Source organism: Pteropus vampyrus, unplaced genomic scaffold (genome assembly GCF_000151845.1).
Source record: "Pteropus vampyrus isolate Shadow unplaced genomic scaffold, Pvam_2.0 Scaffold15, whole genome shotgun sequence".
Classification (NCBI taxonomy): domain Eukaryota; kingdom Metazoa; phylum Chordata; class Mammalia; order Chiroptera; family Pteropodidae; genus Pteropus; species Pteropus vampyrus.
The window spans coordinates 5,246,778-5,270,229 of record NW_011888796.1 but is presented as its reverse complement, the minus strand read 5'-3'; the positions used below and the strand labels follow the sequence as shown (position 1 = coordinate 5,270,229).

At 38.9% G+C, this 23,452-nt stretch overlaps 1 protein-coding gene and 1 long non-coding RNA gene across 3 annotated transcripts in view; both read right to left on the bottom strand.

The window, feature by feature from the left end:
* Nucleotides 1–14,592, bottom strand: part of KCNH5 (potassium voltage-gated channel subfamily H member 5) — a 275,201-nt gene extending 260,609 nt beyond the window's left edge. For both annotated transcript variants that reach the window (XM_011384653.2, XM_023527121.1), the window contains exon 1: nucleotides 13,721–14,592. In XM_011384653.2, coding sequence (XP_011382955.1) covers nucleotides 13,721–13,793 — 73 coding nt within the window. In that variant the 5' untranslated portion in view covers nucleotides 13,794–14,592. The remainder of the gene's footprint in view (nucleotides 1–13,720) is intronic.
* Nucleotides 14,593–21,568: 6,976 nt separating this feature from the next.
* LOC111735624 lies at nucleotides 21,569–22,857 on the bottom strand. The gene is made up of 3 exons (XR_002778875.1): nucleotides 22,815–22,857; nucleotides 22,200–22,234; nucleotides 21,569–21,602 (listed from the first exon to the last, which is right to left on the bottom strand). It is a non-coding gene; the product is annotated as an uncharacterized LOC111735624 (long non-coding RNA).
* Nucleotides 22,858–23,452: the final 595 nt, after the last annotated feature.

The window sequence follows — 23,452 nt, the reverse complement described above, 5'->3', positions numbered from 1 at the left end:
CCCTCAGAGAGGAACACAAAAATATAGCCATGGAGGAAAGTCTTATGCTCAGCCAGGTTAGGAAAACTTTGATCTAGTGCCTTGCTACTCAAAGTGTAGATCAGTATCAACTGGGAGCTTAGTAGCAATGCAGAATCTGGGACCTACCCCAGAACCTGCATTTTAACAAAACCATCAGGTGACCCCTCAAGCTCATTAATGCGCTCATCTTGTGAATCCTTTCCTTCTTTTTAAGGATGGGAAAGCAGACCAGGAAAATTAAAGTACCCATTGAATTTAGGAAAAGGGTGTCTGGTAAAGGAAAAACACAGACCAGGCCTCACTGACTAAGATTTTCTATTATATCACACTATATTTCTAAACCGCTACCTAAGCTTTTGTTTTGCTGTAACATAAAGGAAGCACTTTCTCTTTACCGTGCTATTTCTTCAGACACTAGGAAAATAACTACATTCAACTTAATACCACTGCATATATTAATATCCCATTTCTATAGGAGATCATACCAACCATGAAGTCAATAATCCTGCCTGATAGAAATTTCTGGAAGAGGTTATATTAAGTAAATTAAAATAATATAAAAGTATGTGAAATGCTTCCTCCCTTTCTACAGCAATTCCAGGAAAAAAAAATGTTTTCCTGAGTTACTCCAATATTACCTGTATGTGACATGATTGGACAGCTTTTTCTTTTTTGTTCTGTGTTTTACAAAAACTGTGTATTCATAAACTTCATGGACATTAACAATGGTTAATTTCCTTTATGGGGTGGGGAGTGTTAAACCTCTATCTTTTCCTCTCTCTCTCTCCTGCCCTCCCTTCCATCTTTTTTTATGCAAATGACCCTATAGAGATATATTTCAGAGCACTAGCACAGAGAAGTTTTAAGATATTTTAAGAAGTGCTAAAACACACAAAAGAATTCTAGAGTACTGACAAAGACAGAAGACATGGAGTAGAGGTAAAGGGAAAGAACTTCATAAAAAGAAGCTGAAACACAAAACACTTTCACTAATTTATAGTTTTTCCAAGATCTAGGGATGCTTCTGAGGAAAGTTAGCCTGATTTTCCCTCTGAGGGTATTCCTTTAGTCCTATCTTTGGGGAAGCACACCAGCCAAAAGTCATCACTCTTATTCTGAAAGCCTTACAACCTGTGCACAGAGTTCCAGCAGTAAAGGTGAAGTGCAGGCAGAAACCGGAAACCTGGCTGAGAGCTATTTCAAGCTGCTCTTCCAGATGACCGGTAGGGCCTCCATGAGGAAGGACTTGAGTGCAGGTGAGTTCGAGCTCTAAGTGTTACCCCAATCTCCACAATCCTCTGATTCAAAGAGCTAAAGAATGCACAGTCCAAAAACCAGTGACCAAGAAGAGAAATTTGAAGCTTAAAAAGCAACACAATAATATCCACGTAACAATCACTAATGTTTTCTAAAAGGGATTGAATGAAGAGGGCATTTAACAATGCTGAGTGTCAAATATTCATTATAAAGTTGGGTTTTGGTTTGAGATTTTGGTTTAGTCAAAAATTTACTTTGTTTCTCATCTGAATCAGCCTCTTATTAAAATCTGAAGCTACATGTTTCTCTTCCACAAGAACTACCAGACGGACTAAGCTAATTACCTGGCCTGTGATACTCTTTTCTGAAGATCTGTAAGTAGAATACAAAAATCATCTCTGTACACAGTCACACTAAGCCCCCTTTGGCTGCACTGTTTTACTTCACGGAATGAAAGTGGAGCTAGATGACAAAGTGATGATGCCGGCGATCTCCAGAGCATCACTCCAATCTGGCTGTCTTCCAGTTATCCCCATCTCAGGAAAATCTTCTGTACCTCTGTCTATATCCAGATGCTTGAGCCAAAACCCTGAAAGTCATTCTTCTCACCTCTTCATTCATGCCACCCAGTTCATCACTAAACCCAAATAATTCTACTAACAAAACATGTCAGTTCCATCCACTTCTGCCCATCTCTGCTGCTGTCATCCCAGGTCAACTCACCATCATCTCTTGCCTGAACAATCAGAACAGTTGCCTAGAGGGTCCCCTAACTTCATCCAACTCAACTTGTCATTACACATCAAGTAACCCGTGTAGCCAGGAGGTCTGTCTACTGCACTTGAAATATAATGCAAAAGCCTTACCCAGAATAGCCAGGCCCCTAATTATCTCTCCATCCATTTTACGAACCTTTCTCTTCTTTTACCTGCTTCGATGCAACTACCCTGGACTTTAAGCATCACACACTTAGCCACTCGTTTTCTCTTTTTCTCCTCAAGGCTTTTCACATGTTTTCTCTTTGTGCCTAAAATATTCTTCTGCCTATTTAACTATCCAGTTACCTCTTACTTTAGGTGTTAATTTAACACTACTTCCTTAGAAAGGCCTTCCCTGACACCGCCTCCTAATCGAAATTAGTCCGTCACACCTCATCACAGCATCCTCCCCTTTTCCTTCAAAATACTTACCATAATCTATAATTATATATTCAATATGAACTTTCTGAATGTCTGTCTCCCTACCAGACTTCAAGTCCCAGATCAAGGATCATGTCTGTTTGTCATCACACACCACAAATGTTCATTAAATGAGTAAACAAATATAAAAATCCTGATTCTTATTAAAGTCATACAGCAATAAATAATTATTAGAGCAATGCTAGACATTGTCCAGAATATAGATAAGAATAGCACTAGCTATTTTTCTTCAAAGAAGTGACAATTCTGTAAAAAAAAGAAATAGGTGTTCCTAAGCAGATTTCCCTGAACTCTAGAAACTTATGTATTTAAATCATAAAGCGTATATAATTTTTAAAACTTGTCTTCTGGGTGAGCAATATCTATACATTTAAGTTTCTTAGAACAGTAACAAAACGAACAACCCGTGAAGCACATATAACACATTTTATTTGGGTTAAATAATGTCCTGGCACAGATGGCTAAACAGAAGCATAATTTATATGTCATGCCCACATCCACAATGTTGATTCCTGGTAGGTGTATTGCCCACTTCCAATATGTCTATATATATGAAAATAGAGAGAGAGAGAGGGAAAGAGAATGTATGTGTGTGTGTGTGTGTGTGTGTGTATAGACACATACACATACACTTTGTACCTTTCACAATGAGACTATTAATTATATAATAATATTGGCAACACTAAGCAGATCATCACTGTGGGAGTTTGAAATATGCACAAAATATCTGTTAATTTATTCAAATTTGTTCAGCTGTCATCAAAGTTAAAAATATGCCTTCACTTTTCATCTTCTTCAAGATCAAAGGAACATTTCTAAGTTTCTGTGCTTTGTAAGACATTATTTTTCAACCTAGCCAAAGTGGTTCAGAACACATGAGAAACTTTATATTTCCGAAATTCTAGTGGTAGGAATAGTAGCAATTTTGTTATAGAAATATTTCTACACACTCATACAAAAAGAATATTCAACAATGCAAAGTTTCTACTCTTAATACTTGGTGTTTTGTTCATGGGTTTCTAAAAAGTATACTGGTCAAAATCATTAGAGGGAAAACATAACTAATAATGGCCCATAGGATTCATAATCTCAAAATACAACAGAAAACTTTTACCTGAATATAGATAATGACAATTTTCTACTGGATTTTATTACAATAAAATTTCTTAAGATATCTAAAGCTATAAGACATTCACTAATTATATAATCTTGGATTAGAGCTAAATCAGTCAACATGTGTTTATCAGGAGGAAAAAGTATTACATATTTAATGATTAAGCATCACTTTTCAATCCTGCAAATAAACAAACCTTGTTTTTGCAAATGAGTTGCATCTGTTCTGAAGGGCTTATGCCTTTTCTTTGAAGTTAACCTTTTAAGGCAATCAAATACTAATGATAACTAATGAAGAATTTCAATTAAAAGACTAACCTAACCTGTATATCTGGTAGAAAAACAGAAGCGAGGCTTTCTGAATACATTTACAATCTAATTTATTTTGTAAATTTAAAATCTAATTTATTTTGTCCTTTTTTTTTTAATTTCTACTATCTATGCACTAGATGCTAATTGTTTAAGATCATAAATTCAACTCATTCCTCATTTGGCCAAATTTCACTGGGCCAGTTACAAAAAGAAGCTGACATTTCTACCACCTTCTTCGGATTCTCCAAGCACTGCCAGTGAAGAGAAATGATGTTTCTTTGGCTCCAAGTAGTAGTTTCTTGCTGGGTAAAAGAGGGATATTTGTTTGTTTGGTTGGGTTTTTTTCCTCCAAATAAAATAAGCACCTGGTAAAGTGAATCCAAATGCTTTTAAGCTCAGATCCTCCACCAGTTTATGAAAGTCTCCACAGTCAATACTTTGCTTTCTTCAGGAAAAAAAAAAATCTCCCTAACATAACCTTACCTAGAGGAAAAGAGAAAAAGGTGAATATTTATTCAGCCCTTACTATGATGAGGCGCAGTGCAAGATCCACTACATTTGTGGTTCTTTTGAATTTTTCCAGCAATATTGCAAGGTAATTATTATAATATTGGAGAGCCCTAGTATGTCACTGTAGGTAAGGGCAAAGCCAGGACAGGAGTCTTTTTCTTCAAGGTGGAAACACCTTTGCTCTATTGAGAGCACTGTTCTCTGAGCTTGTGAATACCACCACAGAGTTCCAGAAAGATCACCAGTTAACTTGACTATGGTTGCTCTAGTAGAAGAGAGACTGCTTTAGGAATGAATGAGGAGAATGTCACACCTTCCATTCCTCATTCTCAGAGGAGATACTTTGTTCCCAAGCCCAGCTCTTTTCTTATGACCTGAAATTCTTTCTTTGGTCATCATATTTACATACACTGGCTGCATATGATGTCAGTTATGGACCTGTTTCATGCTCTGAGATGAGTCATTATAGTAAACAGGCGTAAACTCACTTATTCTGCACACAGCACTTGTTGAAGGTACAAAAGAAGTATATTGCAAAATTCTTATCCCTCAAGATTGATAACATAATTATACCTCAACACCTTTGACAGAAATAAGGAAATACCAGAGAAACTAAGTCTATTTGAAGACAAAACTAACGATATATTCAATTCTGGCCACAATGAGTTTCAGGTGGCTTGTGCGGAGTGCAGGAAGAGAAATTCCATAGGCCACTGGAAACACGGGACTGGAGCACAGAGTGATTAAAGCAAGCACAGAGCAGAAGCCTACTCTGAAAAGAAGGGCGAAGATATAAGAAAGACAGTTGAAGGCGGAACCTGGATGCCTCTTCATTCTTCGGAAGGAAGGAGAGGAGAAGGAGGAGAGAAAGAACAGAAGGAGAGGAGGGGAATAAAGGAATAGAAAGGGAATAGGAAGAGAACCCAGAAAAAGAACAGGAGAACGTGTAAAGATATGAAATCCAAAAGATGAACATGGATGTGGAGAAGGTAGGAGTGCACAGTCTCAAATCCTGCAAACCCAGAAAAATATGGACAAATAAAAGGCCTTTGGATTCACAAGAAGGATGCTCACTTGTAACCTTCTAGGAAGCTTCGACATTATGGTATAGACAGAAATCAGTTGAAAAAAGATGCAAAAGGAAATGGTGACCAAGTTTTAGAGGCATCAACTACAGATGGTGCAATCAAAGATTTAAACGTCTGAATGATAAAAATAACTAACAGCACTGATACTGACTGATATTATTATGTACCAGACACTGTTCTCAGCACTTTGCACATATTACCTCATTTAATCCTCACTTCAACACCGTAAGTTAGTTAGTATTGTATTTTACAGAGGAGAAAACTAGGTACAGTTAAATAAGTAGCAGAGCTAGTAAGCATGAGAGCCAGGAGTCCAATGCATTCTCCAAAACCTAGGCTCCAAACCAAAGTGTACAGTGGCCCCAAATAAAAAAAGGAGACGCGTCATTTTCATCATTGTGTTCATTATGCATCCCCAGGGCTTATATCAGTGCCTAGTACACAGTAGGCACTCCATAAATTTTTGTTGCATTAATGATTAATTAGAAAGAATATGAAGGTCAAGCAAAAGGATGGGAGCTGTTTTTAGGGGACTTTATTCTGGGACTATTTAACCCTCATGGAAGAATTCCTCTATTCTCTCAATGCTATAAATATATGAAAATAAACTCATTGTGCTTTAATTTGCCCCAAATAAAAAATGCTAGCAGAAAAGACTTACAGAAAAGATCAGAATAAAGGTTAACTTTTCCCCTCAATTCAAGTGAATTGTTTGATTTTCACTTAAATGGTGATCTGAGGCTGGCCCTGCAGTCTCTAAATAGCCAAATTCCACTGGATATGGCAGCTGCTCCTCCAGGCTTAACTCACTCCAAAGATACTTAAACTGGTAAGGATTGATTCGCAGTGATAAAACTTACCATCAGTAACCTGTAACTGGAAAATTGTGATGAAAAGTAATTTAATTAGAATCCACAAATTTCTAAACAGTTCTTTCCTGTATAAAATAGTGCAGCTTTTAGGCTCTTGGAGATTAGAACAAAAGTGATAGAAAATATTTCAGCCGTACATCAAGTTCGAATAGGAGAAGAGCAGATCACTTATAACTGCACCTCTCATGCTCTCATGAGACCCATTTGACTGGCCCTCTACCATGCAATTTTCATTTTCAGATATGTGCACTGATTAAGTATTTTAAAATACACAATTACTTATACCCGCTTACTAGATTTAATCACTATTGCTTTGGGAGGAAATCAATTACAGAGTTGTCTAATTTAGGAGACAAAATCAAAAAGCATTTATTCAACTAGTACTTAGTTCTATGTGCTCTTCACAGTGGAGAGTATAAAGTATGTGTAAGATATAATTAATATCCTTATGGAGCTTAGTTCACATACCAACATTTTCATGACTTTCCAGTTGAATGTCATTACTTTGAGAAACTGCTATGATTGTGTGCTTAAGCTCAGATCTCGAATCACTTATCCCTTGAAATCAATAAGGAGTTCGTACACAGTACTTGTATTTCTTTCATGGGACCAGACCCCAAGAAAGATAGAAGTTCACTTCAATAAAATTTCAAATAGCTTTTCAATCACTCTTTCTTTCTAAATTATTTTGCTTTTCATTTAATTTTCTTACCTTTTTCCATGTGAAAACTTAACATATCACAAAACTACTATCTGGGATGTATACTCTCTCTCTTGGATGATAACCGCATACAAGCAAATACTAAAATAATATCTCAACTACACACTGATTTATGTGACAATATTATTACTGCTCCTCATTCAAACAAATATTTTCAAAACTAAGCCTTTCCAGTATTAACTTCTATATTATATAAAATGAGGATATTAAAATGATTCTTTTTAGTCATTCCTTGGTGATGCAAAGGAGTCATATCACAAATTAATCTAAAGTATTTGGTGGAATATACCGAGGATTTTTTTTTTCATCTTTATTGAGGTAGAATTGACAAATAAAAATTGTATATATTTAAGGTGTACAACTTTATGTTTTCAGATACGTATACTTGTGAAATGATTATCACAGTTAAAAGAATTAACATATCCATCACCTCACATAGTTATCATTTGTGTGTGTGTGTGACAAGAACATAAGGCAGTATTTTTAAAATTCTACTCTGCTATTGGCAAAGGAAAATGTTTATAAATATCCATTTCTCAGAGCACATGAAGACTACTTTCTTTAACCTCAATTTCCACCACAATTGCCACTGGTTTTTGTTTGTGGCTTGTTATTCATGTCTATCTGATTTCACAACATAGTTCTTTTAGTCATAAATTGCTATGTGGCATATTTTAATTTTCTCATTAAAATTAATTTTTAGGACATTTCAAAGCATCTCTCAACATGTACTTTTGAACTCTACCAAAAAGAAAAAGACAAATCCCTAAAACCAAGATTCAGGCTTGCTGATTAATAGGAAACAAAATCTCTTAAAGTAATATTATCTCTAATCACATTTTTGGAGAGCTTAATAAGTTTGGGAAACTTTGAAAAATATTTTTTTAGTTTTTTATTTTATTTTAAAAGTCTGAATAACATCACAATACTAGAATCATGTCCTAGGTAACTAAATCACTGTGAACTATCTTTCAGTAAAATCAAAGCACTATCAATTTAATTATATCAAGATATCTGCCAAGGGACAATTTTTTGGAAATACAAAATATATATTCATCCTCACAGTATGAACATTATTTATATGGCATTTTTCTGCAAAACTTTGTATTTCATATATATTACCATCACACCCAATGGCTTATTATAATAAAAATTTGTTTATCTGCTAAAGTAAATGTTCTACTAGTCTAAAATGTATTGAAATTTATTTCTTTATGTAAACTATTTATATTGATATCATAATTCATTTAGTCACAAAACACTGGTCATCAACTAAAATAAGATTGTAATAATTAAAAGAAAAAAAATACCTTTCTTTGTTTTACTTCTCTGTGTCTTATGCTTTAGATATTTTCTTCCAAAAGTAACAACTAACTACATTGATTTTAATCTCCAATCATACTTGAGGGAAAAAGAAAACAGAAGAGATTAACTACTTGGTTCACCTGTGACAGAACCTATAGTGACCTCTTGTGGTAAATCCTAACCTCAGAGCTTTGAAGAACAATATGTAACTTTTTCCCTGACTAGACACTGGAAAATGTGGACTCATTGTTCCTCTATGCTAGCAAACAGCTGTTGTTAACAATGAAAGTCAAAGATAAATATTGACTAAATTAAAAGATTTCTTTTCAGAATCTACTCAGTCATTGCCAATTAAAATAATCCTACATGCTCCCTTCTATCAAAAAATACTGTTTTATATGGTTCTGTTAGTAAGGCAGTTAAAAGATAACTAGGTGCATGGATTTCATACACAGCCTACTTCTGGAATCAAGCAAAAGATAGACAAATAGGGCAAACCTAGTGAAGACAATAGAATCCTGGGATAAACAGCTCTTTAGTCAGGAAAGCACTGCATTTGTTATATAACACAGTGTGGGCTCTAAAGCAAGAGACAATCCTCTGGCTTATTTATAAATATAATCTAGGAATTGTCAGTATAATTTAAACCTCTATGATATTTTAAAAGTGTAAGTGATACACTGTAAGACCTGGGTAAACCAAGGCTTCTAAAACACCATGTGGTTTTATCATGAGTTTTCATGTGGTTTTAATATTTCCTGAATAGCAGTTTAGATGTTAAAGAAAATCTTTTAAGAAAAAACTTCAAGAACTTTATACCAGAAAAATACATTTTTCATCATTTCTTTTACATTGGATTATTAAAAGTTATTATTCCTTTTTTGCTTTGTTTTTAAATCACTAGTTCTCTCTCTTTCATCTTCTATAGGTTCTCCTTTAAAACCTCTTTTTATAAATATTAATTATAGCACAAAAATAGGTTCGGATATTCCTATAAGTAAGAGACAACTGAGTAAAGAAAGTGCTTGTGCAACCTAGGTATCTTGAGCAGAATGGGAAACTGAGTATACTGAATCTCTTCTCTTGAAAGTTAAATGGTTCATAAGATACTGCCTCCTCTGTTTTCTTCTTTCCTGAGCCTATTTTCTCTAAAGAGAAAAACATTTCTAGTTTTTCATGTTTAAAATATATTAAAGAACAAAAATTTCTAATAAAAATACATTATTTTTGAAGTTATAATTTTTCAAATGGCAACATATTTCACCATTACCCAAACTAACCGTTTATGCCTATTTGTCAAGGAATCAAAGACAACATATGAATAAAGTGTGCTGCCCAAAGACATAATCAGATTGAAGGTCTTTGAAATGTTTTGTTTTGTTTTTTGAATATAAGATTTCACCCAATAGTCCTAAAACTGTTGCTTTATTTCAGCTACTTTCCCTTTACCCACAAGCTTACTGCTCCCTACAGCCCAATATATATTGATGAATAGCTTGCATAAATAATTAAAATTTAAACAAGGGAAGATAGCCTAATAATGTTCCAGACACAGATACAGTCAATAAGCACTTTGGGCGGTGGCGGGGGTGGGGGGGTGGGCGGGGACTCCTATGAGACATTGTACAGGTGTAATGAACTTACCACATAGTTTCCAAACTTTCCTTTTCTACAAACTTATTCCTGCTACCCAAAAATGCATCTAAATCTTGCTATTACATTTATATGTTTGACCTTTACAACTTCTTGGAGTACTAACATGCTCTCTATACCTACTAGAATCACATGCTAAGAATCACTATAATTCCTTTTATTTGTCTTTTAAAACTGAAAAAAAAGGAATTTCCTTCTTCTACTATTTGGGGATTTGTCTGTAAAGTATGTGTGTATCCATCCTATTCAGTGGCTCTCATTATTTTATCTTATAGTCTTTGAATCACCCATAATAATTTGAAATGCTTTCCTATAACAGACTAAGTCAACTAAATAAGGAAAATAAAAAGCCTATCTCAAGAAGTGTAAAAAACAGCAAAGAGGCTATATTGCTACTCTAGGGCACAGAATATAGCACTGTTATTCTGGGAAATTGCAACTGGGGAGTTTGGAATTTTATTAGGAACTCCTCAGGTTTAAAAGCTATATCCAAACATACTACACACTTGCTCTTTTGTTCTGCATCATCAAGAAGTACTCTGATGGATTTCTAATTGGCTGAGATTTCAGTTCATTAGTGGTATCTACAGACAAATAAATGCTTGATGTTTTCTCTTTGTGTCCATTTCCCTTTCACATCTGATCTCTCTCTTTCTTTCCCTCTCCTCTCTCCTCTCTCCTCTCTCCTCTCTCCTCTCTCTTCTCCTCTCTTTTTCTCTCCTCTCCTCTTCTCTCTCTCTTTCTCTCTCTCTCTCGCCCCTCCCTGCCTTTCCCCTTCTTCCTGTTACTTTCTATATCTCTCTTTTGCTCTTTCTGTGAAAAAGAGAGAAAAAAAGAGTTTCCTTCTTCTGTATGTACCTTCATACCTGGGTGGGTGCTTGTCTATATGTGTATCTGTGTGCATCTCTATGCATACGTTTCTATTTCCTCTGACTCTCACTAAATGATCTGTTCTCTTCATAAGAAGAAAATGATGTTGTATCATAAAAAGAAGCATTTCATGCGGTAAAGGTAAACAGACAATTCCAGTCTCTCTCTCCAATTCTTAAATATATTGGGAGCGCTGCCTCCTTCTTTTTCCTTTTCCACTAAAGCTTTACCAACACCTCACTTTCAATGTTGTTAAGTTAGTGAATAATGAAATCTTCACTGTGACAAACTCGATCTGTCTGTGAGAATTCTGAAAGGAAATTTCTGTTAGCCTCAATTAAACAATTTCTCAGAATAAATTTTCCTATTTCTCTGCCAAATCGGATAGAAATGGCAACGTCTGTGGTATATGCCCACATGAATGTACAGACCAATTTAATACTGTAGTTTTCATTTTCCGAGGTTCTTCCTGTAAGAATGGTACTGAGACTGTCCAATATTTATTATGTACACATGCGCATAGAGTTATCTCAAGTATCTAACACATTTCAAACAGAGCTCAGAGGTTTTGAGTAGTGGTATTAAAAGTTAGCCATAAGCAATCAGAAGTGGTATGTAAAATGCCAAAACAAATCATTTTCATTCACCATTGGGTGCTATCTATGGAAATAAACATGAAACCAATGAAATAATTATGAACATCATGTGTGAAAAAGGTAGAACGTTCATTAACTTGGATGGAAGATGTAAAATGGAGGCAACAGAAGCAGATATTTCTAAACCACATAAGGTGAGTCTTAACTTCATAGTATATCTGAAATAAAAGGTAATCTAAAAACTGGCTCACAGTTCCAGTCTGCACACAAAGTTTCGACCAAAGATGCTATATTAGTAAACTTCAGTCAAGGAACTGTCATCTTCTTTCTGATTACCCTACAGCGCAACAGAGAACCTGTGGGCTTTATTCTTTAAGGCCTTCTCTGAAAAGTCCTTTCATAGACAAATTGCAAAGATTTGAAATCACTCAAGAAGATCAGAAAGCTAAAATAAGACCGATATATCTTAAATAACTGGTTCCAATCACCTTTAAATTTCCCAAACTGGTGTTTTAACAATAATATCCCCCTTGTACTTTAGGTCTTCTGTAATATTAATGCAAGGTAATGGTTAAACACAGAAATTGCCTACCATTACAAATTCATATTTTATATTATCATAAAAAATCAAAAACATTTGAAATCACACTGGAATGTCAAAAAATATTATAGGATTTTTAAAAAACTAGACCAGTCTTATTAGCTATTTTTTTCAACCCCAAAAGCCTACTCTAGAATTGTATAGTACCAGGTGTTGACCACAGTGGAAGAAATAAAGTCAAATGCCTCAAATTAAAACCAAATATTGTGTCAGAGCTTTATGAAAAACACCTTGGGACATTCAAATACACATAGTCCCAAAATCGGGAAATATCTGCAAGTCAAGAAGAGATCCTAATCTAAGAATATAATCTAATCTACCAATTCGGGGAAAGCATATTTAATTATTTATTATTATTTGAGAGTGCTGTCTTGCCCACTAGGCAGGGAGCTTCTTGAGAATAAATGTGTCTTAATCATTTTTTTTATCCAAAGGATCCCACAAAGTGTCTATTGTATAAGGCACCCAAAAATATTGTTTAAATGAATCAATGAATGAATGAACAATGAAGTATGGAACTGCAGAGTACTGCCATTGCTTTGGTCCAAGCTCTACTGCAATCAATATGCAGAAATGTCACTCTCATAATTGTTCAAACAAGGTATCTCACAATAAAATAACAAGCCTCTAAAGAAAAGAAAAAAAAACTTTTTAAAGGATACTTTACATATCTTGCTTATAAAACTGAAAATTATGTAAAAGAATTTAAAATAAGTATAAGATGAAGATTTAAGTAAAATGAAAAATTTGTAAGGTCTTATAATGCGAAATATATAACCATCTCATTCAGAATATCTCGGGGGAAATGAACGTATAAATGGATGGCATTTTAAAACACTTTAAGACAAGTAAACCTTAACATCAGTAGCCAGGGAGAATGGCATTTTTTAAAATTCTTTCTCTAGTTACTTTAAAAACACAATAACTATTGTTTTTACATTTCTCCTATTTAAGTCAAAGCAAATATATAAATCAATATAGGCCAATGCACAATAATAAAAAAAAAAAACCAAACTTTTAACACAGTCAGCCATAGTAATTGCCTTCCCATTTTTCAAGTACCCTCTTAATTAGGTTCGATTCCAGCTACTTTCCCCAGCACAAGGTTCCTCTCAGCGGTGCCTGTTGGGCCCAAAAGCCATTCCAGACACTTAAATCTTATTAGGAGCCACTTTCGCGGCCATTCCCAACTTGAGGGAAACCCTTGCACTGAGATTGACTAACTCTAAGAATCTGTTCAGTCTCTGGAGCCTACTCGGGGGAAAATGTGGGCAGAGGACGAACAAGAAAAATACCCTCACTGAAGCGAAACTCAACTCTATTCTCCAGACGTACCTATGCCATACCCACTCCCCCTTAGCTGCTCCCGGTTCCGGGCTCTGGACAGGTGGGAGGAGGGTGAGTAGGTCCTGAGGAGGGTATGCAACTAACTTTCCACCACCACCTCATTCCCACCCCCACCCAGAATCAGGTCCAACTAGTAACTGGAGCCACCAGGTAGGGCTGTCTGAATCCCTCCTGGAGAGGGATGGGGTGGGGAGGACGGGGGGCGCGCTTGGGCAAGATAGACGTGGGGGTGTTCGGAACTGCAACTCTTCTTACCACTGGAGCGCCTGACGATGTTCTCCAAAAATGTGTTCTGCGGTGCCACCAGCCCTCTCTTGCCCCCCGGCATCCTGGGTCTGGAGAGCGGCGGCCAGGATCCGCGGCGGGGGAGGGGGGGATGCAGGAAGAGAAGGTGGAGGAACTGGAGGAAAAGGTGGAGAAGATGGAGCCAAAAGAAGAGGGGGCGCGGCGGCGGCGACGGGGTCCCCTGACTGTGTCTCCAGCCCGACCCGGATGAGCAGCTCTGGCGAGAAGGACCAGGCAGTTCATGGTAGTAGCGCTCCCCCGGCCGCGGCTGCCCAGACAGTGGCGGTGCCGCACACGGGGCTCGGGAACTGCAGGCTCCGCGGGGCACAGTGCGCCTGCGCCGCCCCCGCTGTCGCTGTCCCGCCGGTGCTGATGCTGAAACTGCTGCTGAGGCTGCTGCCTTGGCGGCGGTCGCCTGGGCGCGGGCTCAGCATTTCTCCCCCGGCCCCCGCGCCCCAGGCCTGGGGAGCGGGAAAAGCCAACTCAAGCTCCTATCTTCCAGTCCCTCTTAGCCCAGACCCAGACCCCTTTACCGCGCTTTCCTCTCCCCTTGCCCTAGCCCACTCCTCTCGCTCAGCCGGATCGCAGCTGCCCTGCCGAGCTCAACTTCTGCGGGGCTGTGCGCCTGGTCGCCGCTCCTCTCTCCCCGGAGATCGAGACAAACGCTGGCAGTCCAGTGGGGCCGTGGAGTGGGAGAGGTAGTGGGAGAAGCAGGCAGGATGCCAGACAGGGCAACGGGCAACTGGAGGGATCACATCTCAGCTTCTACCGCCGGGGTCCCGAGCCCCAAACGCGGCTGCAGGGGCGGAGGTGTTGCACTCCGCTGAGGCTGAGCGCTGAGCGGAAACTGACAGGGCGGCCCGCGAAGACGCAGAGCAGCCACCTGACGCTGCTACCGCCCCCCTCCGGACTTCGGCCCCCAAAGCTCATCAGAGGAGCTTTTACCACCCGCCCGACCCATGCTACAGAGCCTGATCCAGTTAGAGTCCGAGCGCACAAAGGGCGCAGGAACGTCCCCCAAGCCCCAAGCTGGGTCTGGCATGGGGAGCCAAGCCACACAGGGGAGCTTCCCCAGGGCTGCGGGAGGCGAGGGGCGAGCCCCGCCAATGCTGCGAAGTTGCTGAAAAGATTGCACTTAATGCAAGGAGTAGGAGAAAAGGGTGAATAATTCACACCCGATGGCGCGGGGTGGGGGGGTAGCCGGGGGGGCGGGGCGCAGCGTTTGCGATGGAAAAAGAGTGAAGGCGGTGGGAGCAAAGCTGAGCAGGGCTGCGGGTGCGGACAGGATTCGTCTCTAATAATCTATCCGCTCATAATCCGGGACAGGAGTGGAACCGTTAGAAACAGAGTCCAAAAGCCGGATTCTACCACGGAGAAGGGAAAATGGCATAAGTGCAAATAGAGCGGGGAGAGATTAAAGAAAAGGGGAGGCTCGCGCCGCGGCACCTCCATTTATCTAAGACGGTAGTTCTCAAAGTGGTCCCAACTGGCAGCACCTCCTAAGAATGAATTAGAAATGCAAATTATCCGACTCCACCCCAGAGCTAAGGAACAAGGAACCAGGCGCGAGGGCCAACAATCTGTTTTAACAAGCCCTTCAGGTAAATATGTTGCACGCTCAAGTTTGAGAAGCACCGGCCGATCTAAGGCTTCCTCTCTGGAAGCTCCACCTGGGCTTGTCGAGAAAGGACAACTGCATATGCAGGATGAAGGAGTAAGGACAAAAAGTGCACTGTGGCAGGATCAGAGGTTGGTGGCAAGGTGAAGCGTGGAGTAGTGAAGGCGAAAAGAAAGTTGCATATATTCGGTAATCTCTGTTAGAAATGGTAGAGTCTGGGTTGCCCACTAGCAGCAGGAATCCCAGGGGTGGGGGGTGAGGAAACATCTGCTCAGCACCAGCCTAGGGCGGGAAGGTAGGGAGGGGCAGTGTCTGACTTTGTCTGGAACCCCCTAAATTACCAATCACTAGCCTCGAGTCACCATGACTCTCTCTCCGGAGCACCCAGGGTAAGGACCCTTGCCTGCGGCTAAGACAAACACATGACCAGGATCCAGGTTTTAATTTAGGGTCATTTATTCCCTCTGCTCTCTAAAATGTTCACCCATTAGCCCAGAGCTGGGGCAGCTGAACAAATCGAGAAGGTTGACTGGAAGCAAAGAGTACTTTGCTCTGCTAGGATTCTTTCTGCAAAAAAATCAAGAGACTCTGTGGAATAACACTAGGCTATTTTAGCTTTCTACTTAGAAGCACTGCTGGTGGTACAAGTTTCTTCCCCTACAGCAAGAATGTCTTCTAAATACACTGGGGTGTCTTTAGTTAAATAACAAGAGATTCCGGCACAGATTGGATCCTTGTGGTTTGCCTGTCTCTGGCAGGAGTCAAAAATTTGGCTGAAGTTACAGCTCCCTCCTTCCTGCAGTTGACAGGGTGTGTGTAAGCAGAGGGTAACTGGAAAGGCATCCTTAAACAATTGCATTTCCCACATCTGGTAGGTCTTGTATGACCTGTGTTCATGGCAACTAGGCTAGTGTACAGACAGATCATGGTCCTTGACTAATCAGCCATTCACAAACTGGGATAGTGAACAGGCAGGCTAATCTTTTTAAAATATATACATATATAATTCATAGATTGCAATCCTAGACTTCTAACATGATATAAATCCATCATCACCATTAACAGGAAATATTTCCAATATATATGTTCTTTTGCACATCATCAGCTGCCCACATCTTGCCTCTGGGTATTGATATACAATCTCAGGTTCCCAGCATTTCCCATCTAGTATAAATATCCCTGTTCTTAATCACTCCTCTGTGGGCGTATTAGCTCACACTTCCCAAAGAGGAAACTCTTTTGGACTCCATTAAGACACAGTCACACAGTTACTGGTAGAACTTCCCATTCGTTTCCATCTGAAGATTTAATTTAAATGACATTTAGCCTTTCTTCTTTGTCCTTAATAACTCCATGGCATTATAGCTCTTGAATTATTTTTATTGTTAAAAATGATAGTTATAGAGTATCAAATCTTTAGTTTACACATTTTTCTTAATGTTCTAGTTTAAATTTTCATTTTACAGAGAAAGAAATAGGGACCCAGAGAGATAAAGCACCTAGTCCAAGGTGACATGAGGCTGCACTGAAACTAGAGACATTGTAGCCAGAGCTCCTTGTGAATAACAGAAAACTATCCGATACTGGCTTAGTGTAGTAAAAACCAGCAACAACATTGCTGATTTTGTAGCACTAGAGAGAAGAGAAATCCTGACAACTAGCAACAGCTCCTAATCAAAACAGAGTATAGAAAACAGAGCAGCACTGTATGGACTGACTGGCCCTAAGGAATGTGCTGGCAATTGCAGCAAAATGCCAACACAGCATTTTAAAAGGGTTTTACAGACAGAGTCCATATGTTGCAACCAAACCACAGGACTTAACAGGTAAGAGAGAGATAGGAATCAAAAACCTTCAATGTCACAAAAAGGGCTTCTTATTGTTTGTTTTATTGCAAAGATTCTGTTTTAAAGCCTGATCATTTGTCCTTTACTCTTCTCTGGAGGTACTGTAATTAGAGTGGTATTGTCTATGAGAACCAAGAGTTCTAATACCCAGAGGTGTTCGCTGACGGCCGAGTCACAGCTATGAAATGAATGAAGGCTAGCTGACCTGCAGGTGTGTTCCAATTTAAGAGCAACCAATTTAAAAGTGAAGAAACTTGATATATTAGGAAGTGATGGTTTGTAATTACTACTGGTTTGCTGAAGGATTCTTTTATCAAGCACCTCTCCTCTGAAGATTTTAAAATATAGCTTATTTGACAGTAGGTGTGATTATATGTAAACTCTCAGAAATGCATTAGAAATAGGTCTAGTCCGACAATGTTTGATCCCTTATGTGTAAATGGCCTACCTACTACTCTCTAAAGAAATGACTTTTCTCCCCATCCCTGTTCTCTCTTTTTGAGCTAACCTCACCATAGGTCTAAGGTGCAATCTTTGGATGGTAAGTGGGTGACTCTGATGGAGGAATAGGAGGAAGGAAGAAAGGAAAGAACCAGAAGTTGCTCTCCATCCTGGCCTTCAGGGCTGGTCTCATTAGCAAGGGTATCTGTCCAAACCACTTTCTCCTCCCCAACCTATTCCCCAAGTCTCACTCTCAGCCTCCCCCCCAGAGCCCTACCCTAGCTCTAGCAGTGAAATATCCAGACATTACTCAATTCCTTTGCATGCACAAAGTCCCACACTTACATTTGTAACCTCTCTCCTTCCCTACCACCCACCACAGAATCTAAGTTGAAAGAAAGCAAAATAAGGAGGTAGCATTGTGCAGAGAGAAGTTCAGTGCTTGACCTTTGGACCCAGACTGCCTAGAATTTCATCTCGCCTCTACCACTAACTATATGACCTAGGATGAGTTATTTAGCCTCAATTTCCCCTTCTATAAAATGGAGACAAAAATGACCTATTGAATAGGGCTGTTATGATGATTAAATGAGCTCCCATTTGAAAGCCATTAAAATAATATCTGGCATGTAACGAGCACTATATAAGTGTTTGCGAAATAAAGAAGCCTTTTCATATCCTTCTAATTTCATTTACGGTAAAAGCCCTAGGTGGTCGTCATTATGGATGTTCACCAATAACCAGTTGCCTTCTCTACCTCCTTGAAATTAGTTGTGGCCATAAACTAGTTCTGGTCCATGAAATGTGAATGGAGGTGATATGTGTTACTTTCAGGTGAAAGCAAGTAAGAGCCAGGAATCAGTTCTCAGTGCTCCTCTTCCTCTGCTTCAATGACTAGGGAATGCTGAGCATAGTTACCTAGACCTGCCCTTGACATTGTATAAGCAGGAAATACACTTCTGTTGTGTAAGACACAGATTCTGACACTGTTACCTAGTCTATCCTGATGGATACAGGTTATAAATTTGTTTTAGGTATAGGAAATTAGAGCAATAATAATAATTCCCTGCCTACACACTGAAATCACCTAGCAAGCTTATTTAAAAAAAAAAAAACCACACACACACACAAAAGACCTCCAGGCCACAGCCCTCAGACCAAGTAAATCAGAATTTCTGAGCATGAGATTCAGACATCAGCAGTTTTTAAAGTTCTCCAGGTGATTTCAATGTGCATCAAAGTTGAGAAACCCTGGCCTAGAGTAACGCTGACTCTATAGGAATCTCTGGGATTTAGATACGGTGCCAAGATTCTCAACTCCCAAGGATCTGACATATGGTTACACTTACCCAGCAAAGACCCCACCCTAATATATCCAACTGTGAGTTTTTCCTTACTTGTAGCTGCTGAGCATTTCAGGAGAGAATCAAAAAATCTCCAATACTGATGCATCATAACTTCAAGGCCTCCAAACTCGACCTGCCCCTCTCAATGCAGCCCAATCCTTCAACACATCCTTAATCAACTGTCCCTTCCATGTTCCACAGTTGCTTTCTTAAAGCTTCTCCTTTCTCTTCACACATCAGATGTCACCCTCTCACCTCGGTCTCAGAAGATGACTCACCCAAATGGTCATGCTGTCTATCCTTAGACTTCCGGCCCTGGCTCCCTCTCCATTTTCTCCTAGGTAAACAGGAAGCAATTTCCCTCACCATCCCTCCACCACTGCTCTGGATCCTATTCACTTGTGTCTCTGGACATTTGCTCTCATGGCTCTCTCTTCACCGGTCTCTCTTTAACATTTAATATGCTTTAAAAATGCTTTCTTCACTCATTGTTCCCTCTAGCTTTTGCCCAGTCTCTCCCATTCCTTCGTGTCAATTTCTTAGAAGATTCTGTAGTAGGTGTCTCCCCTTCTTTGCCTCCTATGCACTTCGTAACCTACCACAGATTTGCCTCTACCCCACTACTTCCCTGAAACTGCCTTCCCAAAGGCCATTTTTTAAACTGCCAGATCCAGTGAGGCAATTTTATTTTTAATTTTCCTATACCTGCCTATGATATTTGATCCTGTTAGCACTCCTCTCTTCTCGAAACATTCTCCTACCTTAGACTGCGTGGTTTTTAATACTGATTGTGTGACCTCAGCATTTTAATTAACCTGTCTGTGTCTAAGTATCTTTAAAAAGAGAATAGTAATAGTGCCTACCTCATATGGTTGATGTAAGAATTAAATGAGATAGTACATGTAGACAGTCTTGTATCTATATTTCTGAAATTTAAAAACTCTGAAATCCTAAAATTCTTTTGCAAAAATTTGTCACAATCTCATTCTCCAGAAAAGCCTGACCTGAATTGTCATGAGGCTATTTGTACTGTTTCTTTATCCCACTTGCTATAAATAAGGACATGTTTTGTTACATAGATAGCAATGTGTTTGATAACAGGAATTGCTGTCCCTAATCCTGATAGGGGAGATGCAAATATACAAAAATCGACAAATTTATGAATTCCAAAACACAAATCTCTTTCCTGCAACTTTACACCTATGTGCTGACTGGCTCTCTATGTGTGCCAATTCCACAGGGATCCCTAATTCAATACATCCAAAACAAACGCATGATTTTGCAGCCTGCCCAAAATTTCTCCCCCTCCAGTATTTCCCGTCTCAGTAGTGCCACCTCCATTCACCCAGTTGGCCAAGTTATTAACTTCGACAATCCTCTATCCCTACCCCCACATCAAATCCTGCTCATTCTACCTCCTACATGTCTCTTAAAAGTATGCACTTTTTGTTATCACAGTTGGCAAGATCAAGGTCAAGGTCAAGGCCCCTTCTGTGCAGTCAGGGTTAGAAATTATTGTTCCCCTAATTTCTTGTACCAAAAGCAAGTTCATAATCTGTATCAGTCAAGACTGACTAGGGTTATGGCACAGTAATAAACAGTGCCAGAATCTCATCTTTCCCTTGGATTACTGCAACAGTCCTCTAACTTGGGTCCCTGCTTCCTGTATTTTCCTCTCAATCTCCATCTCCAAGCTCCACCTCAATTCATTCTTCACCTTTCACTATAGCTAAAGCTCTTAAAGTATAAATCTATTTACGTCGCCCTTCTAAGTTCCTCTTTGCCCTCAGATGAAAGTCCAAAGCCCTCGTCTATCCTTTCCTATCTGACTCCTGCTTACCTGCCCAGTCTCACCTCTCACTTCCCACTGCAACCCCACATCCTCACATATCCTTGCTCCCTATATTCCTTTTTTATTCCTTGTACAGTGATCCTAGAACAACACAGTTTTGAAACTGCATGAGTCCACTTATGTATGATTTTTTCAAGAAATATTATGAATATATTTTTTCTTCCTTACGATTTTCTTAATATTTTCTTTTCTCTAGCTTACTTTATTGTAAGAATACAATATGTAATACATATAACATACAAAATGTGACAATAAGGCTCTGGTCAACAGTAGGCGATCAGTTAAGTTTGGGGAAGTCAAAAGTTATTCATAGACTCTGACTGCGTGGGAGGTTAGTGCCCCTAACCCTCCTCACTGTTCAAGGATCAACTACACTTACCATGTTCTTGCTTTCTTCCTTCACCTATGTCTTGTGTCACTGGGCATATTCTTCAGATCATAGATTAGATATTTTCTCCAAAAGGCCTCCTTCGACTCTCCAAGACTTGGTATAGAGCCCTTCCTATATCTTCTTCTGTGCCATCTATGCTTTCTCTCCTGCAGCATTTGTCTCACTGTGATAAAAGGGGAAAAAAAAATAACAAATACAGCTGAAATCCTAGGTATCTCTTCAACAGAGCTTTGGACTATTTGTAAGAACTGAGAAAAGATATCGCCATTGTACGGTCATAGGACCAACGCAGGAACACCGGTTGGTGAGATCATGGTGAGCTGGTTTCAGCCTCTATTTGCCCCCTTGATGGGTACCCTTGGTGGGAAAAAGTAGAGATGCTTTTTAGGTGAGAAAACTAGAAAAAAGAAAAATCACAATAATAGGAAAGCTTATGATAAAAAGTAGATAATTCAGACTTGACAAAGAGAAATGGGAGATAGAATTAGAGGCACAGCTAGGTATTCCTGAAGCCAGCTTAAGGAGTTTGGGCTTACTCTGAAGGCAATTAAAGACAAGTTTCAAGAAGTGACATGGTATTTAGGAGACGGAATCTGTATGTAATTGATGTACAAGATGCTTTAGGGACTTATCACTAAAAAAAAATTGTAACTATATATGGTGACATAGTAACCAGACTTATTGTACTGATCATTTCGCAATATATACAAATATCAAATTATTTTGTTGTATTCTGAAATGAATATAATGTTATACGTCAATGATACCTCAATTGAGAAAAAAAACAAAAAAAGATGCTTTGGGGAGAGAAAAGGCCAGGATTGAAGAAACGAGATAAGAGACTACTGCATATGAGGAGATGATATTTTTGGAACATGAATAAATGCTTCCCCCACCCCCCATGTGACTGTTACCCTTGCTATCACAGCACCATCGCTCCACACCACAGCTCACCTCTTCTTGGCTTTTGAATTTCAAAAGCTTAAGCCCTGGAAAAACAGATGTTCAATAAGAAAAGTATTATGATACAGGCTATGTGTATTCTAAGACACTGTTCTTAGTACTTGACATGCATTTTCTCATTTAATATCATTTACTTTTAATAGAGTAAAATTTAACTTCATTTGATTTAATAAATATTTATGGAGCATTTATGTGCCAGGCACTACACCATGTATTTGAATTATTCCCATTGAACTAAAAATGAAACTGAGACACGGAGAAGTTAAGTGACTTTCACAAGGTCACAAAACTGGCATGTGATGTAGCCGGGATTATGTACCTAAGTACTCTGTCTTCAGAGCTCACATGCTTAGCTATCCTATTAAACCACTGCATCATACTATTTCCCAGAAGTTTGGGGGAAAAGTTAATAAGGAACAGCTATCTTGTATGCTCCCACTTCCAGCCCAGATGAGAACGCATTTCCCTGCACTGAGGGAAGGAAGGCAAGCTGGAGAGGAAGCAGAAGTAAGAAGAGTCCTGTCTCTGCTGCACTGGGGGCAGAGCCCTCGATTCCCAAGGAAAATAACAAAATGAACAAACAAACAACCCACCCGACAGGCTTACGGGAGTCAAGATCTGCCCCATCTTGGGTAGAACTTGAGAGGCAACAAGATCATAGAGAAGAAAAAGCTGAGCTGAGTGGCTAGAGATATGCGATGTTAATTAGCATGAAGAAATTCCCAGACCTTCGTGTGCGTGTGCACATGACTCTTGCATGCCCAAGAGGTCACCCAGGAAGCAGAGAAAATAAAACCCAGTGAAATTATGTCACATACCCATCCCCCTCACTACACTAGGAACTCTCTAAGGTCAGAGATTGAGCCTTCTGAATATATGTTTCTTTAGCTCTGATTCAGTACCTAAAACATGCAGGCCGCAAAATACATTGATTTGTTAATTTTTCAATGCTGTTGGAACATTTTTAGCATAAAATTAAAATTTGTAATTTCTATCCACACTTCACAACATACACAATAAAAATCCAAATATACTACCAAGTTAAATATTTTACAATTATTTAAAATAGGTTTCTAAATTATTTTTGAAGCATAGGAAATTATGAATAACAAGGTAAAAATGTTTGATTACATCAAAACTATATCATCTGAACACACACAGAAAGCATTATGTAGGTAAAGAATCTGAAGGAATGAGGAAAATTAGTCATAATTACTATGACCGGGAAAATGTTTTTATTCAAA